The following is a 20,218-nucleotide window of genomic DNA, read 5'->3' as shown; positions in this document are numbered from 1 at the left end:
CCAACAAGGTAGCCTCTTGCACTGGCAGTGCAGGCGTGGAGGAGTCGGCTTGCTTCCTATCATCAGTGCGATCGATCAGGCAAGGCGGCAGATGTAAGCAAAACCCTCCCTGCATGCACTGAGGGCAGCCCAGTGGGAAGGACATGGAGTGTCTGCCTCTGTAAGCAGTGCCACAATACAGAGGAAGAGAAGAATGACTCCTCCCTTCCTGGACTTTGAGGCCAAAAGGAGAGCAGCTTCCTGTGCAGGGGCTCGGGCAAAGGGCGCTAAAGCATGACAATGTGGAGGACTCTGTCTGCACATACACAGGTAGGACAGTGCTATGGGGGAAAGGGGGGCGCAGAGGACACTGCTGTGTATGTGGTGGTGTTAAGGGGCCAGAGGACACTGCTTTAGAAAGGGCCATCCCCATAGCAGTGTCCTCTATTGGCCTTCACATCACCCCCCGATCCCTGTATTCTGAGCACAACGCATGTCTGATCCCTGTATTCTGAGCACAACGCATCTCTGATCCCTGTATTCTGAGCACAACGCATCTCTGATCCCTGTATTCTGAGCGTAACGCACTCCTTTGAAAAAGCAGAAAAGGTTTTTTCTGGGCAGAATCGTACATTTTTGGTCCCTTAGTGCTCATTCAGAGGGATGATCAGTCCCATCCTCTGTACAGAGCCGCTAGTAGGTTTAATTCCATGTTGGCACTTTGAAATAAATAAGTTGGTTTTGTGTCGCTGTTTGGGCACTCGGGCTCAAAAAGGTTCGTCATCACTGGCCTAGGCTATAAGAAGATTGCCAAGACCCTGAAACTGAGCTGCAACACGGTAGCCAAGACCATACAGTGGTTTAACAGGACAGGTTCCACTCAGAACAGGCCTTGCCATGGTCGACCAAAGAAGTTGAGTGCACGTGCTCAGCGTCATATCCAGAGGTTGTCTTTGAGAAATAGATGTATGAGTGCTGTCAGCATTGTTGAAGGGGTGGGGGGTTGGCCTGTCAGTGTTCAGATCATATGCTGCACACTGCATCAAATTGGTCTGCATGGCTGTTGTCCCAGAAGGAAGCCTCTTCTAAACATAATGCACAAGAAAGCCTGCAAACAGTTTGCCGAGGACAAGCAGACCAAGGACATGGATTACTGGAACCATGTTCTGTGGTCTGATGAGACTAAGATAAACTTATTTGGTTCAGATGGTATCAAGCATGTGTGACGGCAACCAGGTGAGGAGTACAAAGACAAGTGTGTCTTGCCTACAGTCAAGCATGGTGGCGGGAGTGTCATGGTTTGGGGCTGCATGAGTGCTGTCAGCACTGGGGAACTACAGTTCATTGAGGGAACCATGAATGCCAACGTGTACTGTGACATACTGAAGCAGAGCATTATCCCCTCCATTCAGAGACTGGGCCACAGGGCAGTATTCCAACATGATAATGACCCAAAACACACCACCAAGACAACCACTGCCTTGGTAAAGGTGATGGACTGGCCATACATGTCTCAAGACCTAAACCCTATTGAGCATCTGTGGGGCATTCTCAAACGGAAGGTGGAGGAGCGCAAGGTCTCTAACATCCACCAGCTCCGTGATGTCATCATGGAGGAGTGGAAGAGGACTCCAGTGGCAACCTGTGAAGCTCTGGTGAACTACATGCCCAAGAGGGTTAAGGCAGTGCTGGAAAATAATGGTGGCCACATAAAATATTGACACTTTGGGCCAGGGGCATTGCTAGGGGGTGGCTATTGGGGCTATAGCCCTGAATCTGGGGCCCATAGCCCCGAGTCTCTTTCCGCAGGGTCCCTGCCTAACCAGTGGGTTGCGGCTGCTGCGGCAGGCGAGCTGGCTGCATGAGAGAGGCGGAGGAGAGGAAAGAAGTGAGCTCTTCACAGCCGGGCCTCTTCAATTTTTTAGCGAGGTGCAGCGAGCAGCAGAGAGATGACATAATCTCTCACTGTCCGCCACAACTCGGCGCTCTTCCGCCCTCACAGCACAGTCATCGTTGAGCTCCACTTTGCAGCCAGACCCCCTTGCTTCAATGTCGGAGGTGCGGCGGGGAGCAGCGAGATGACATCATCTCTCACTGCCAGCCCCGCATCACTGCTCTCCTGCTCTCACTAAAGTAAGTGACAATCTGCAAATAGTGGCAAGAGATGTGGCAAGTGACAATCTGCAAATGGAGGCAAGAGACGTGGCAAGTGACAATCCACCTCTGGTGGCAGGCGACATGGCAAGTGACAATCCACATCTAGTTGCAGGTGACGGTGGCAAGTAAGACGCTGCATCTGGTGGCAGGAGAGGTGGCAAGTGACACGCCCAGGGCTCCCACTGATTCTGCAGTATGGTGAGCTGAACCACTTCATTATGTAACAATAGAAATAATGCACTTCAATCACCCTGACACCATATCAACCATTATGCCATGATGATTGATGCGCCAACACCAGCCATCGCCCATGAAAAATTGCTTACCACTGGTCCCCCCCACCGCGGGCATGCAAAAAGGTTGGTGACCGCTGCTATGGGCTCTAGCCCCAGATCATTTGCAGACCTAGCAACTCCCCTGCTTTGGGCCCAATTTGGACATTTTCACTTAGGGTTGTACTCACTTTTGTTGCCAGCAGTTTAGACATTAATGGATGTGTGTTGAGTTATTTTGAGGGGACAGCAAATTTACACTGTTATACAAGCTGTACACTTACTACTTTACATTGTAGCAAAGTGTCATTTCTTCAGTGTTGTCACATGAAAAGATATAATAAAATATTTACAGAAATGTGAGGGTCATGGTCGGCTCCAAAAGGGAGGGGATCATGCTCTGCTTCAGTATGTCACAGTACATGTTGGCATTCATGGTTCCCCCAATGAACTGTAGCTCCCCAGTGCCGGAAGCACTCACGCAGCCCCAGACCATGACACTCCCACCACCGTGCTTGACTGTAGGCAAGACACACTTGTCTTTGTACTCCTCACCTGGTTGCCACCACACATGCTTGACACCACCTGAACCAAATACGTTTATCTTGGTCTCATCAGACTACAGGACATGGTTCCAGTAATCCATGTCCTTAGTCTTCAGCAAACTGTTTGTGGGCTTTCTAGTTCATCATCTTTAGAAGAGGCTTCCTTCTGGGACAACAGTCATGCAGACCAATTTGACGCAGTGTGCAGTGTATGGTTTGAGCACTGACAGGCTGACCCCCACCCCCTCACCCCTTCAACCTCTGCAGCAATGCTGGCAGCACTCATACATCTATTTCCCAAAGACAACCTCTGGATATGATGCTGAGCACGTGTACTCAACTTCTTTGGTCGACCATGGCAAGGCCTGTTCTGAGTGGAACCTGTCCTGTTAAACTGCTGTATGGTCTTGGCCACCGTGCTGCAGCTCAGTTTCAGGGTCCTGCCAATCTTCTTATAGCCTAGGCCATCTTTATTTAGAGCAACAATTCTTTTTTCAGATCCTCAGAGAATTCTTTGCCATGAGGTACCGTGTTGAACTTCCAGTGACCAGTATGAGAGAGTGAGAGTGATCACACCAAATTTAACACACCTGCTCCCCATTCACATCTGAGGCCTTGTAACACATATGAGTGGCATGACATCGGGGAGGGAAAATGGCTAATTGGGCCCAATTTGGACATTTTCACTTAGGGGTGTACTCACTTTTGTTGCCAGCTGTTTAGGCATTAATGGCTGTGTGTTGAGTTCTTTTGAGGGCAAAGCAAATTTTCACTGTTATACAAGCTGTACACTCACTACTTTACATTGTAGCAAAGTGTCATTTCTTCAGTGTTGTCACATGAAAAGATATAAAATATTTACAAAAATGTGGGGGGTGTACTCACTTTTGTGAGATACTGTATATATAATATTGCAGACTATCACTTCATCAATAGTACTATCTGAATTCATCGTTATGAATTGAGAGTGATGGTATCGTTATTTTAAATAACTTCTTTTGGCTTTTTGAGCTTGTTTAACCTCATGACAATAAGTTCTAGGGCCCTAGGGCCATTGATGTTATTATGTATACTGCTTGGTATAAGTTTTATCTTTGCTTTTATTACTTCTTGTCCTTTTTTGTACGTTTGAGCGGATATACACATACTGTATATATACACACCTTGTTGTTTCATTCCATATATGAATCCTATTTGTGTCTATATTATGTGTACATATATAGAAAAATGATAACACTAAATAAATATCTGTGGTGTAATATACATCCAATATGAATTACATTCAATGACTGCGCAGTATTTGACACTTGTATTTTTTTGTACGTATTCTTTTTTTTCCTTTTGTTGTACCAGTCCCTTGCACGCTCTTGCAGTGTATTGGGTTTGCCATGGCCGTCTGAGGGTTTGGGGCTCCAGGAGAACATTTTGTGTCGTGTCCCTGAGATCTATCCTTGATTTTTCTCCCCTGTGACACATTTCTGGTAGAGGACGCACCTCCGGTGGCCAGGTATCTAGGCGTCCGGATTAGCGTGCAGTTCACACACTGGGCCAGTGACTTTCGCTGGTGATGCACTTCCGCTATGTCTGGTTTACGAGCCGGATGGCATGCAGCTCATATATCGAGCAACACTCTGCCACTGGAGTGGAGGTACAGGAGTAATCAACATTCTGTACATGTATTAAGGAATATACTGTAGGAACATGTGCCTAGTTTTATGTCCGGTGCATCGGGACTGTTTACAATGGTGCTGGCCACGGATGATACATGGTAGGGGTCATGTCACCATGTTACTATGTTGTGTTATATTTTTTAACCCTTTAAGAATGTATTACCTTTTACAGTTCCTTGAAAAAGTATTCATACCCCTTGAAATTTTCCACATTTTGTCATGTAACAACCAAAAAACGTAAATGTATTTTATTGGGATTTTATATGATAGACCAACACAAAGTGGCACATAATTGTGAAGTGGAAGGAAAATGATAAACGGTTTTCAACATTTTTTACAAATAAATAGTTAAAAAAAAGTGTGGCGTGCATTTGTATTCAGCCCCCAGAGTCAATAGTTTGTAGAACCACCTTTCGCTGCAATTACAGCTGCAAGTGTTTTCGGGTATGTCTCCTACCAGCTTTGCCAATCTAGACAGTGAAATTTTTGCCCATTCTTTGAAAAATAGCTCAAGATTTGTCAGATTGGATAAAGAGCGTCTGTGAACAGCAATTTTCAAGTCTTGCCACAGATTCTCAATTGGATTTAGGTCTGGACTTTGACTGGGCCATTCTAACACATGTATATGCTTTGATCTAAACCATTCAATTGTAGTTCTGGCTGTATGTTTAGGGTCATTGTCCTGCTGGTAGGTGAACCTCTGCCCCAGTCTCAAGTCTTTTGCAGACTCTAACAGGTTTTCTTCTAAGATTGCCCTGTATTTGGCTCCATCCATCTTTCCATCAACTCAAGTAGCTTCCCTGTCCCTGCTGAAGAAAAACATCCCCACAACATGATACTGCCACCACCATGCTTCACAGTGGGGATGGTGTGCTCAGGGTGATGTGCAGTGTTAGTTTTCCACCATACATAGCGTTTTGCTTTTAAGCCAAAAAGTTAAATTTCATCTGACCAGAGCACCTTCTTCCACATGTTTGCTGTGTCCCCCACAAGGCTTCTCACAAACTGCAAACAGTATTTCTTATGGCTTTCTTTCAACAATGGCTTTCTTCTTGACACTCTTCCAAAAAGGCCAGATTTGTGCTGTCAAGTGATTCCTTTTGAAATGAGTTGGGGTGCAGCCCATGAATTCAATTGCCTGTGGGAAGGGTCCCATGATCTGTCACCATATTTAAGAGCATTATTTGACAAGCTGAGTCAGCTCTGAGGAAGGGGGCATGACTCCCAAAATGCATCAGCTGTCTAACCATTTGTTCCCAGGACAAACTACATTGCGTTCCAGCTGGATGGTGTCACCCTCTTACAAAAATATTTTGAGAAATTGCAGAGCAGCAGTGGTCAAATAATGGTGAAACCCTCTAATTACATTGCGACGCTCGCAGGGAACGGAGCCCAGAACATTGATACATGGGCGGAGGACACAGCGGGGGGACATAGCAGGGATCCTGTGATGCAGTCCGGAGTATAGCTCGGGGTTACCGCTTTTGGTAATGAAAATTAACCCAGAGCCACACTCGGGAATACCACTAGGGAGGTTAGCTGGCAATTGCGCGGTCGTGTGATGCTGTACCCAAATAAAATGTATGTCCTTTTTTTTCCCACAAATAGAGTTTTCTTTTGGTGGTATTTGATCACCTCTGCGGTTTTAATTTTTTTCGATATCAACAAAAAAAAAAAAAAAAAAAAAACAATTTTGAGGGAAAAAAAAAACAATATTTTTTAATTTGTGCTATAAAACATACCCAATAAAAAAAATTTATAAAAACTAATTTCTTCATAAATTTAGAACAATAAGTATTCTGCTACATATTTTTGGTAAAAAAAACCCAATAAGCATATATTGATTGGTTTGTGCAAAAAGTTATAGCGTCTACAAAATAGGAGGAAGATTTATGGCATTTTTATATACCGTATTTATCGGCGTATAACACGCTCCGGTGTATAACATGCACCCCAAGTTTAGGAGGGAATTATAAGGAAAAAAATGTTTTAAGGAAAAAAACTTACATTTAAATGCCCATCAATGCAGCCTTGCACAGCGTCCATCTGCGTGCTTGTCCAGTGTCATTTGCAGCCTTGCAGTCATTTGCAGCCTTGCAGTCAGCAGCCTTGGTGTCATTTGCAGCCTTGCAGTCATTTGCAGCCTTGCAGTCAGCATCCTTGGTGTCATTTGCAGCCTTGCAGTCAGCAGCCTTGGTGTCATTTGCAGCCTTATCAGTGTCCATGTGATGCCTTGCAGCTTTTACAGTGTTGATCTGTAGCTTTCTGTGTCCATTTGCAGCCTTGCTCAGGCTGCAGTTAAACTGCAGTGACTTTTCATTGTCACTGCAGTTTAAAAATGGCGCCGCCGGCGCCGAAATACACAGAGCCGGTCCTCGGCTCTTCTTGGCGGCTCTCGTTCCCTTTCGGCTCCACTCGTAGTCCCGCCCGGGATGGGCGTGACTGTGAGCGGAGCTATCCGAACCTAGCCGAGTACACTCGGCTAGGTTTGGGCGGCGCTCGAGTGAAGCCGAAAGTGGCCGAGAAGAGCCGAGGACCGGCTCTGTGTATTTCGGCGCCGCCATTTTCAAATCGCGGTCGGCGATTTTGAAGATCAGTCAGCGGGGATCGCAGGGGATCGGCGTATAACACGCACCCGTGATTTTCCCCTGATTTTAAGGGGAAAAAAGTGCGTGTTATACGCCGATAAATATGGTATTTTTACCAGTAATGGCGGTGATCACCGATTTTTAGCAGGACTGCAACATTGAGGCGGACAGATCGGAGACCTAGCTGACATTTTTGACACTTTTTTGGTTACCAATGACATTGTTACAGTGATCAGTGCTAAAAACATGCACTGATATTGTACTAATGACACTGCAGGGAAGGGGTTTAACATCAGGGGCGATCAAGGGGTTAAATGTCTTCCTAACAGTGCGGGGAGATGGGCTGCCTGGGACAACACACAGATCAGTCTTCCTGCATAAATACAGGATCTCTGTATGAACCCTTGTCAGAACAGAGATCTGCCTTGTTTACTATGGCAGATCCCCATTCTGTCACTGCGGGGAATGATCGCGGGCGGTGGGCATCAAGTCCGCTGATTGGCTCCCCCGCTGGTCAGTGGGTGTCACATGCCCACAGAGCCTTGTGCATGAACCGACATTCAGCTACGGCGATTCCTGCAGCCGAGCCAACCTGCCACAGTATAAGTGCGGCGGCTGGTCGGCAAGAGGTTAATAATGTAAAATATGTACATCAATTTAACATTTATAATTAAATATAAGGGGGTTTTACCACTATTTGCACATTGCAACTCTGCAGTATTTCCTAAGTTTTGCTTGGAGGGTGATACTATCACTTCTACATTGCACTACATTGGTTGATTTGATTACAGGATATTCATATATAGGTTTTACCATTACAAAGTCCATTTTTACTATTTTACTATTTTATAGAGGAAGTGTAGGGTTTCGCTGCATTTTTAGCTTTTATTGATTCACGTTGGATGTGGGAACACATATCAATGCTAGCAGCAACCAGCTGAAAGGATTCTGTGATTATTGCTTATACTAGTAGCCAGAGGCCCTGCATACCTGTGGTCAGTGTGCCCCTGTATACTGGTGGTCAGGGATTTTTTTCTCAAAAAAATGGGTGCAGGATCTCAACCACACTCCCACCACAATACAAATGACCCCCTCTCCCCCACTAAGGCTCTTCCCCCCACTAAGGGGGAGAGCATGCTGCATCAAATGCTGGGTCTGGTCAAACTGTACTAACAGTGGGAGGGTTTTAAAGGGGCATTGACAAATACCCAGAGTGAATTACACACAGGGTGCAGAATTCAGGAGTATGCTAAACGCAGAGTGCAGGGTTCAGGAGTGCACTAGGTACAGAGTATAGAGTTCAGGAGTGCGCTAGGTACAGAGTGTAGAGTTCTGGAGTGCGCTATGTAGAGAATGTAGAGTTCAGGGGTGCGCTATGATCAGAATGTAGAGTTCAGGAATGCGCAATGTACAGAATGCAGAATTGAGTACAGCAACATCTTGTAACTAGACAATGTTTGCAAGGAGGAATGGTCAAACATTTTACTTAATTCTGTTTAAGTCTGAGATTAGTAGACAGTTATAAAATGTACAATATTAGTAATTTATGCTAAAGGGGTCTAAGGGTGTACACACCTTTTCCACAGTATATCATTATGTCTTTTGATATTTTTGGTTGAATAAAATGTTGAAAAGGCAATTTTCTTGGAGTTTTTATTCATATATATCACCTTTATCCGTAAGCACTGTTTGAATGAAAATCCATTTGCTTGTTCAAACCTTTTCAAAAAGTCAAGCATTTCCATAAGATGTACTTATTGTAGCGTATCACCAGTGTCACCAGTGGCAGCCTGTCCATTAGGGGTGCCACCCCCCCTCCATGCGTCTGGCGCCCCCTAATCTACATGCAGGGCGCCAGACGCATTGGATTTCAGTGGGGGGTTTTTTTTTTTCAGAGTGGGTCTCATATTTCTACTTTTCATTTGTAACGGTTTGAAGGACTAGACTGTCATTTAATATATCTATAAATGCGAATACAACACCCAAAGAAAATCAAGCATTAAATTATACTGTATACTATCCAGGGTTTTATTCCTGTTATCAATTTCTCCTATGTAGTGGAAAGATGATAAGGTAACAAGCTGCAACGTAAGTTAGCGGATAAAAAATACATTGAAGAGTTTCACTTTCCACTCATTTCTCATCTTCCTCCTCTTCCTCTTTCTCTTCAGGTTGCAATTCATCTTTAAGTTGATCACGTGCAAAATCTTCAAATACAAAATCTTCTTCCTGTTCACTGTGAAAGAGGAAACAATGACTGTTAATGAGATTTAGTAGCAGTATATAAGAATAGGTAAACCACAATATAATACATTTTGTTTTGAGGTCTATTATTGCTTTTAGCCAGCGTAAATACTTGAACATCAATAGCCATGCCATAGACTCATTTTATAGATGTTAGAGGGTGTTTTCTAAATAGGAGGCTGAAAAGTTTAGGTTGCTGTTCATGCACCCCCTGAAAGGGAAGATACTTCTGCTTCTGCAAAAGGCAAGAAAGATGGCCACTCATTCCTTGTCCAACAGTGTATTTAGATGTTTTAGTCAAACTGCAGTGCTGTTGTGCTATCTCTTTAGCTAACCCACTGTGCTTTGGGAATCATTTGCCCTGTATTTATTGTTTACTAGTAAAATGCAAGTACTGTATATGTAAGTAATGAATAGATTAAACTGAAATGATGAACAAAAAGAACCAGCTGTGTAGAGGGAAAAACTGTTTAAGAAAAAAAAAACATTGTTTGTATAAAATATACAGCTATACCCAGAAACTTATTGATAATCTTGTAAAAATATATTTTTTTATATAACACATGTGGTATACTTACCTGCTCTATGCAATGGTTTTTCACAGCCATCCCCGATCCTCCTCTTCTCAGGTCCCCTGCCGAGCTCCTGGCTCCCTCCCCCTGCTGAGTGCCCTCACAGCAAGCCATCATGAGATGGCCCTGCGCCTTACGGAGCTCTTTTCTTTTTTTATTCTTTTTTTTCCGGGTCAGCAGTCATCGTGATTGATGCTGGATCTGTGTCCACCTTTTTATTTACTTTTTGAGCATTTGTTTGGTGAATGCCAACCCACAGACCCCCATAATCCCCAGGTAGGGCTGTGGGGAAGAGGCCCTTGTCCCCATCAATGTGGGGACATGGTGCTTCGGGGAGTGAGCCCCCACTGCCCCAAAGCACCCCCCCATGTTGATGGCATGTGGCCTGGTATGGTTCAGGAGGGGGGGCACTCGCTCATCCCCCTCCCCTTTCCTAGACTGCATGCTCAGGTAAGGGTCCAGTATAGATTTTGGGAGGGAACCCACACCCTTTTTACTTATTTTGTTTTCTAATTTTGGCGTGGGTGTTCCCCCTCAAAATCCATACCAGACCCAAAGGGCCTGGTATGGATTGGATTTCTCTACATTCAGATGACTCATTTATTTTTAAGGATGCAGTGCCCACCCGCTCCTTAAAGCGGGAGTCCGGCGAAAATTTTTTTTTTAGATGTCAGCAGCTGCAAATACTGCAGCTGCTGACTTTTCAAATAAGGTCACTCACCTGTCCTGGGGTCCAGCGATGTCGGCACCCGAGACCGAGCCGTCCCTCGATCCTCGGGTGCTGCCGCCGCCATTCTGAGTGAGGGAATCAGGAAGTGAAGCGTTGCGGCTTCACTTCCCGGTTCCCTACTGCGCATGCGCGAGTCGCGCTGTGAGTTCTCAATGGTCCCCGCTATCTCCTGGGACCTGTGTCTTTCCTAGGAGACAGCGGGGGAGTGCGGGAGGGGGCGTGACTCCCACAGGAGTCTATTCCCGGAAGTGGGTGCAGATACCTGTATTATACAGGTATCTGCACCCCCCTCCCCCCCTGAAAGGTGCCAATTGTGACACCGGAGGGGGGCAGAAATCTGATGAGCGGAAGTTCCACTTTTGGGTGGAACTCCGCTTTAACAACCAGCTATTTACTAATTTACGGTTTACTAATGGCCGGCATTAAATTACCACAAGCATTCATTACTAAAATACTGCATCACTTCATAAAATCACTTCATAAAATCGCACGTGCAGTATTTTTGAATGCCCAAAAAAATTTTTTTTAAACGCTGAGCGGTATTTTACCACATTTCTTAAAGTGGTAGATACTGCTTTGTGAGTGGAGACCATTGACTCATATGGTAAATATCAACAAAAGCAAGCAGTGAAGTAAATGTCAGTGTGTATATTCAGCCTCCAAGTTTGAATATGTCTATGTGTCTTACCTTTCTTTAGCTGTCATTGTGTTGAATAGCCACAAAAAAAGAGACAAACATAATGAGATTAAAACTCAGAAACATGTAAGGATAGCATACTGATATATGATATACAGTCATGTGAAAAACGACAGTATCTCACAAAATTGAGTATACCCCTCATTTTTTGTAACTGTATTATATTATATTTTCATGTGACAACACTGAAGAAATGACACTTTGCCACGATGTAAAATATTTAGTATACAACTTGTATAACAGCGTAAATTTGCTGTACCCTCAAAACAACTCAACATACAGCCATTAATGTATAAACCGATGGCAACAAAGGTGAGTATACCTCTAAGTGAAAATGTCCAATTTTGGCCCAATTAGCCATTTTCCCTCCCCAGTGTCATGTGACTCGTTAGTGTTACAAGATCTCAGGTGTGAATGGGGAGCAGGTGTGTTAAATTTGGCGTTATTGATCTCACTCTCTCATACAGGTCACTGGAAGTTCAACATGACACCTCATGGCAAAGAAATCTCTGAGGATCTGAAAAAAAGAATTGTTGCTCTACATAACGATGGCCTAGGCCAGTGATGGCGAACCTTTTTGAGCCAGAGTGCCCAAACAGCGACACAAAACCAACTTATTTATTTCAAAGTGCCAACATGGAATTAAACCTACTAGCGGCTCTGTACAGAGGATGGGACTGATCATCCCTCTGAATGAGCACTAAGGGACCAAAAATGTACGATTCTGCCCAGAAAAAACCTTTTCTGCTTTTTCAAAGGAGTGCGTTACGCTCAGAATACAGGAATCAGAGATGCGTTGTGCTCAGAATACAGGGATCAGACATGCGTTGTGCTCAGAATACAGGGATCAGACATGTGTTGTGCTCAGAATACAGGGATCGGGGGGTGATGTGAAGGCCAATAGAGGACACTGCTATGGGGATGGCCCTTTCTAAAGCAGTGTCCTCTGGCCCCTTAACACCACCACATACACAGCAGTGTCCTCTGCGCCCCCCTTTCCCCCATAGCACTGTCCTACCTGTGTATGTGCAGACAGAGTCCTCCACATGGTCATGCTTTAGCGCCCGAGCCCGAGTCCCTGCACAGTAAGCCGCTCTCCTATTGGCCTCAAAGTCCAGGAAGGGAGGAGTCATTCTTCTCTTCCTCTGTATCTCGACGCTGCTTACAGAGGCAGACACTCCGTGTCTTTCCCACTGGGCTGCCCTCAGTGCACGCAGGGAGGGTTTTGCTTACATCTGCCGCCCCACTGCCTGTTCGATCGCACTGATGATAGGAAGCGAGCCGACTCCTCCGCGCCTGCACTGCCAGTGCAAGAGGCTACCTTGCTGGGGGATTCCCTCCCCTATCCTGGCAGCACACTAAGTGCCCACAGAGAGGGCTCGGCGTGCCAGCTGTGGTTCCAGAGCTGTGAGTGGCTGGAGCCACGATGTCATCACTCCCGCGCATGCGCGCAGGAGATTTCTTACCCAGCAAGGTCCGGCAGTTGCCGGGCCTTCAGCCGAGAATCCCCTGTGCGCATGCGCCGCTGAAGTCAGCGGCTCATAGCAAGGGGAATATCTCCTAAACCGTACAGGTTTAGGAGATATTTTTTTTACCTACAGGTAAGCCTTATTATAGGCTTACCTGTAGGTAAAAGTTACAAAAAACACTATACAACCACTTAAATAGTGATGCTCAATAATCTGCATGATACATCAAAATGTACTAAATGATACATCAAAAATGTACTGCAATAATAAAGTGAAAAATATAACCGTGATAAACTGGTGAAAATATAACAAATAATGAAAACCGTGTTTATCCCTTCACCGAGTAGATCTATTAATTTATTTAAATTTCCTGTGGTCTGATGGGTTATTTTGAGGGGACAGCAAATTTACACTGTTATACAAGCTGTACACTCACTACTTTATATTGTAGCAAAAAGTGTAATTTCTTCAGTGTTGTCACATGAAAAGATGTAATAAAATATTTCCAAAAAATGTGAGGAGTATACTCACTTTTGTGAGATACTGTAAGTACACCCCCATACAAATTTGTCACATGGAAAAAAAAAAAGGCCCCCCCAACTTCAGATAGCCAAAGAATCAAATATAAAGTTGTTTGGTCACAGTAAAGCCAGCCATAGACCGTTTGAATCTCGGCTGGTTCAGCAGGGACCGGCCAAGATTCAAACCATGCACGGGTAGGCTGATTGTACCCAAGTTGATCAATCGATCAACTTGGGTACAATCAGCATGTTGGATTTTTCATGTGATTATTGCCAGTGGCTTTAGCCGCTAGCAATAATCACTGTGTGTTCTTCCGGCAGGGATGGCTTCCCCCTCAGGACGACACAATAGCTCTGTGGGAGGAATTCCCCCATCAACACTGGCTGTACTGATGGGGAAGTCGAGCAATTTTCTTTCCTGCAATCATTAAGTCAACTATACATTCTGCATCATATTGTTATGATCAAGTGCCTTTAGTGTGAAATGCGTTAACAACTGCTCTCTCCTTGTGTTGCTGTGATGCTGTGATGCTGTGGACCTTTCAACTGCAACAATATAGAAATGGTTGTTTAACTGTATTAGTGTGCAGTCATCTATCCTTTATTCTCTGATATCCTGCGATTGCATGTAGGACCAGCACCAGATTTGTTTTGGGTACACCTATCTGGAGTGGTATGTGGTGTTTATAGTTTTACAACAATCCTATGGTTATATTGCTCTTGTTTATGCTGTTTTTTTTTATATTTTGTCCATTTTGTCAGTGTTGACTTGGAATAATTTCTTACCTCCACTGTCTGGCTTAGGATGCATGAGGATGAAAGGGAGTTCTGTCGAGACCTCACTGTAAAAAAACAGATAACAGTGAATTCCCAGCATGACACAAAATAAATATTATGTTTAGTTCAGTATTCTTCTGTCAGATGGGGATTTAGGTTTGAGTGGCATTGCATAATTTTGTGGCTGCTCTGTAACACCATTATATTTACATCTTTTTACTAGAGCAACATTGATAAAAAATACATTTTTGTGTAGGGTCACTGTAGCATTGTTGAAGACTCATATGCTCAACATTATGCCTATTATGATTGGTTACAGAGTAACAACATGGCAGTCCGTGTGACAGCCATGCTTACTAGGCCTGGGCACATGCAACGTGGCACTGCTAGTGCAGTGTACTTAAAGGAGTTGTAAAGGCAGAAGGTTTTTTATCTTAATGCATTCTATGCATTAAGATTAAAAAACCTTCTGTGTGTAGCAGCCTCCCCAGCACCCCCCTATTTACCTACCTGGGCTCCTTCTCTCTCCAGTGATTTGCACGATCCCCTCAGCCATCCAGGACACTCCTCCTGATTGGCTGAGACAGAGCAGTGGCGCCATTGGCTCCCGCGGCTGTCAATCAAAGTCAGTCAGGGAATCAGGGGAGAGAGGGGCGGGGCCAGGTCAGGGCTCCATATCTGAATGGATACACAGAGCTCTGACTCAGCTTGGGTGCCCCCTGTAGCAAGCTGCTGGCTGAGGGGCACTCAAAGGAGGGAGGGGCTAGGAGCAGCAAAGAAGGACCCGAGAAAAAGAGGATCTGGGCTGCTCTGTGCAAAACCCAACTGCACAGAGGAGGTAAGTATAACATGTTTCTTTTTTTATTTTATTTTTTTAAATTAGACTTTACAATCACTTTAAGCATACTGTCTGCAGGTCTGTGCATTAAAGTGGTTCTAAAAATATAATTGTTTTTTCACCTTAATGCATTCTCAGCATTATGGTAAAAGTCCTTCTGCGTGTGGCTCCCCCCCCTTATACTTACCTGAACCCAATCTCGATCCAGAAATGTGCACAAGAGGAGAGGTTGTCTTGGCTCTCTCTATCTTCATTGGCTCAGACACAGCAGTGGTGAGAGTAATAAATATTTTAATTCATAACAAAATGAGTAAAAAAATAAATTCATATATATACATATAGGCACATGGTATAGACATGATAGTACAAAGGTATATATAAATAACTACATGAATCAGGATAAATGCATAATGATCAACTGATAATATGTACAACAGCAATATGGCCTGCAAGTGCCAAAAGCGGCATGCCCGACCCGTGTTAATAACTGCATGGTATGAATATAAATGTACTAAATTAATGTTGATGACATCATCAGGGCGTATTAAGTATCTCTGTAGCATAAAGTATAGTTCGACGCGTTTCGGATGTTTCTCCACTCATCAGGAGCAGATGCGACAGGTTCCTGTGAAGTATACAAATATAATAAACCACACTCTGAATAGAGGGGAATGAAAAAATAGTACCGTATTTATCAGCATATAACACGCACTTTTTTCCCCTGAAAATCGGGGGAAAATCGTGGGTGCGTGTTATACCCCGATCCCCCGCCGATTGTGAGCTTTTCGGCCGCTCTCAGCGGCTTTCCGCTTTTCTCCGCGGCTTTCGGCCGCTTTCGGCCATTCTCGGCGGCTCTCGCCTGCCTTCGGCCATTCTCGGCGGCTCTCAGCCACTTTCGGCAATTCTCTGCGGCTCTCGGCCATTCTCGCCGGCTTTGGGCCGCTTTCGGCCATTCTCGGCGCCTCTCGCAGTCCCGCAGGAGCCCCCGAAAGCCGAGTGCGTCAGAGAGCGGCCGAGAGCCGCCGAGAATGGCCGAAAGCGGCCGAGAGCCGCCGAGAATGGCCGAAAGCGGCCGAGAGCCGCCGAGAATGGCCGAAAGCGCCCGAGAGCGGCGGCGCCATTTTCAAAGATGCAAAGACACAGGGCAAGGCTACAGAGGGACACTGACAAGGCTGCAATCAGGTACAAGACTACAGATGGACACTAACAAGGCTGCAATGGGGGACAAGGCTGCAATGGGGGACAAGGCTGCAATGGGGGACAACACTACAGATGGACACTGACAAGGCTGCAGATGGACACTGATGAGGCTGCATTGATGGGCATTTAAATGTACGTTTTTTTCCTTAAAATTCCCTCCTAAACTTGGGGTGCGTGTTATACGCTGGCGCGTGTTATACGCCGATAAATACGGTATTTAAAAAAGTTTACCAAGCACACTCACCAACCCATCAATTAATCATTATGCATTTATCCTGATTCATGTAGTTATTTATATATACCTTTGTACTATCATGTCCATACCATGTGCCTATATGTATATATATATGAATTTATTTTTTTACACATTTTGTTATGAATTAAAATATTTATTACTTTCACCTCCACATTTCAACTGCTTCATTTAAAGTCCCAAATTCCCCTTCATATATTTGATACAGGGATGGAGGCGCTTAACCGTGCCTCATCTAAAGTCCCAAATTCCCCCCCTTTCTACAGACACAGCAGTGGGAACCATTGGCTCCCGCTGCTGTCAATCACAGCAGGTTAGAGAGTGTGGGGCGGGGCCGAGCCATGCTCTGCGTGTCAATGGACACACAGAGCAGGGCTTCGGGGCGAGCATGCATGAGTTCCCCCATAGCATTGCTTTGGGGGCACTTGGTGGAGGGAGGAGCCAGGAGCACCATCAGGGGGACCCGAGAAGAGGAGGGTCGGGCTGCTCTGTGCAAAACCATTGTTTGTTATTTTAATTTAATAAAAATTGAGCTTTTACAATCACGTTAAGGACTTTTGACTCCCCAGAGGTGGAACTAGTAACTTTCTTAAAGTCAGAGTCTCAGGGGCTGTTAAGCACATGCTGATAAAAGTTCCTCAGCTTGCTAACAGGATCCTGAGCAAAGCAGTTATAAAGCGAAGTTCCACCCAGAAATGGAACTTCCTCTTTAAGGGAGGTGACCCCCTGACATGCCACATTGGGCATGTCATTTTTTTGGGGGGGAGCGGGTACCCTCTTTTCAAAGGGTACCCGCTCCCACTTCCTTTCGGGGCACAGTGGCACCAGAAGGAAGATCACCTCTCCACCCTCCCTCTCGGTAATCATCTGGGACACGTCGCAGGTCCCAGATGATTGCCCGGCCAGTCACGGCGTGTGGCTCGTGCATGTACAGTGGGTGCCCGGCTGTGAAGCCACAGCCGGGCACCCACAGTTACAATGCCGGCGCCGCAGAGAGGAGGGGGAGAGGAGCGGGGCTTCATTCCCCCGCATCGCTGGACCCTGGGAAAGGTAAGTGTCCGATTATTAAGTCAGCAGCTGCAGTATTTGTAGCTGCTGACTTTTAATTTTTTTTTTTTTTTTTTAAGCAGAACTCCGCTTTAAGGAAAGAAATGTGTTTTATTTGTATTTTTAGCCCTGACAATAATGAAGGAAAGAAAATGTGTAAGCACATTCTCCTTAACAGAGGATGCACCCATGACACAGGATACACAGAGGGTTATAGGCCTTCTATTAAGAGAATAAAGAAGAGCTGCCTTCTGTATACAGAAGACTCTATTTCTGAATCAAATTCTGTAGAACAACAATTAAACAAACAGGCAGGAAGAGGAGGATAAGTCAGTATTCAGACTTGTTCAGTTGCCTGTATAATATTCTGCTTAAAGAGGAGTTCTGCCTAGGGGTAAAAAAATAAGAGGCTGTGTGATTGGGTGAGGGTGTTGGCTGTATCTTTACCTCTGAAGCACCTGGTTGTATGATTTCAGCTATATTCCTTGATTTGGTGTTTTAACTTTGGATGGGATTGAACTAATTTGGGACTCTTTTACATACCAGACACTGTTATATGGAGTTTTTATAGCGCTGCATTTATATTTTATTTTTGTATTTAAATTGTTTGTCCAGCAATTTTGTGTCAGCAGCTGTATTTGAGAGGTTTACTATTTATACCCAGCACAGCTTAATGTGTTTGTATAAATAAATAAAAACAAATCATTGTAAGCACCCCCTGTCAGTGGTAAATGGTTTGTCTTAACTCTCTAACTGCTGCATCTGCAGGACAGCTCATTCTGTTGAAAAACAACAGACTAACTGGTCAGATAATCGGGTGAAAATAAAAGAAAGAAAGACTAAAAAAGAAAACAAATGCGGCCATCAATTGGTAAGCTGCAATATAATAAATGTTTGTTTTCGGGTTAATACCGCTTTAATACCAACGGGGTGCTTGAGTCTAAATGGGAATAAACAGTTTTGACAAGCACTGTACTACAAACACTTCTTTTCATATAAAATGTGCATATTATCATAATAATTCTGTACCTTGAAGTCATATCGCCCAATAAGCTGCCAGTGGGGGAGGAAGCAGAACAATTGTTATTTATGAATCTGACAAACATTACATATAATGTGTTACATTGAGTCTGTTATAGATGAAACAGAGACCTGGGGCTGTTGTCTATAGAGATTTGTAAACATATGTCTTTGGCTCAAATTTGCTCCAGCTTTTTAAATGAACTGCAGATGGAACACAGGGGAAGGCAATGCAGGAAACGAAAAAAAAAGATAACAAACAGAATGATGTAAACACAGCCTAAAACGTTAAATTACAAATATTTATTCGCTGAAAAAGGCAAAAACTACTACAAAAATTCCAACCATAGTGTCGTAAAATCCCGAATAAAATGACCAGAGAGAGAATCCCAAAAATAGGGAATTATTCTCCATTGGTCAATAAATTCCCCAAAAGCTATATAACAAGTAATTCAAAATACTCCTCTCAATAAAATGAAGGGGAGATAATCAGGCAGTGGGTAGATCCCTCCATCCCCCAATATAGTACACCCCCCTACAAGCACCTATTACTTCCCCAAGCTATCAGGGGCGAGATCCAAACTGGATGATTCCTGAAGGAAAACAGTGTGATTCTGTAACTACAGAAATCATTCACACTATTTGACCTCTGGAAACGATACAGTTACAGTGACTAAAATAGGATACACATGTCATACCCGCAATAAGTCAAGCAGTCAGTCAGGAACATGTATAATGTCATAGGAGGAGGAGATCACATAGAGTTAATCCAAAAAATGAAAATATTCTTTTTCCTTACAATGATAAAGTATATCCTCAAACATGCAAAAAGTCCTGTTATGTTATCCTGATAGATGGCATGTATGTGGTAGGACAAAGCCAGACATTGAATTAAGCTGGATGGATCACTGAGCACTCCAATCCCAAACTAGTCAGATATATAACATGAAAGGAAGCAAACTCACAGGTGCCATCAGTATAACCTTATGCCGAGGTTCCCACAACATGCAGGTATATCCTCCAGGCAATTAAAATGGTAAGATAGCTGTTACTTACTGATAGTTGATACACAGAGATCTCTCCAATATAGGATGAGATTCAATCTGTCCGTCTGTGTTCAGTTGCCATAGATCTCCAACTAGTGATCGCTCATCTAGAATTCAAGTAGTGATTTCCACATCCAATGTAGGGTGTCGATATAAGTCGGGCTGTTAGTGATCCATAGAATAGTGCAGTCCATGATTTCAGTGTCTGTTCTCCATGTTTAATTGTCCATTAGCATCCTTCTTAGAGTCACTCATGCTGATCGTTTCAAAGTCTATGTGTCATCAGGTCCATCAGGTTCTAGTTTAGTTTCTCAAGCCCATCATAGAAGTATAGGCTAGGGTAGGGAGCAAAAAAGGGGGTGTCTATCCCAGCAAAAAGCTAAAAGCTTACATGTTTCATTCCTTAATTAGCGGAACTTCGTCAGAGCTCAGTTCCGCTAATTAAGGAATGAAACATTTAAGCTTTTAGCTGGGATAGACACCCCCTTTTTTGCTCCCTACCCTAGCCTATACTTCTATGATGGGCTTGAAAAACTAAACTAGAACCTGATGGACCTGATGACACATAGACTTTGAAACGATCAGCATGAGTG

The 20,218-nt window shown here is 44.3% G+C and overlaps 1 protein-coding gene across 1 annotated transcript in view; it reads right to left on the bottom strand.

Annotated features, from left to right (window-relative positions):
- Positions 1-9,066: 9,066 nt before the first annotated feature.
- Positions 9,067-20,218, bottom strand: part of SAG (S-antigen visual arrestin) — a 66,009-nt gene continuing 54,857 nt past the window's right edge. Inside the window, exons 13-16 of the mRNA XM_073625814.1 lie at positions 18,589-18,612; positions 14,231-14,286; positions 11,446-11,455; positions 9,067-9,447 (exon numbers count right to left, since the gene is read on the bottom strand). Of these exons, the coding sequence (XP_073481915.1) occupies positions 9,345-9,447; positions 11,446-11,455; positions 14,231-14,286; positions 18,589-18,612 (193 nt within the window). The 3' untranslated portion in view covers positions 9,067-9,344. The remainder of the gene's footprint in view (positions 9,448-11,445; positions 11,456-14,230; positions 14,287-18,588; positions 18,613-20,218) is intronic.

Source organism: Aquarana catesbeiana, linkage group LG04, assembly GCF_042186555.1.
Source record: "Aquarana catesbeiana isolate 2022-GZ linkage group LG04, ASM4218655v1, whole genome shotgun sequence".
Classification (NCBI taxonomy): domain Eukaryota; kingdom Metazoa; phylum Chordata; class Amphibia; order Anura; family Ranidae; genus Aquarana; species Aquarana catesbeiana.
This window is presented reverse-complemented; position numbering and strand designations above follow the sequence as displayed.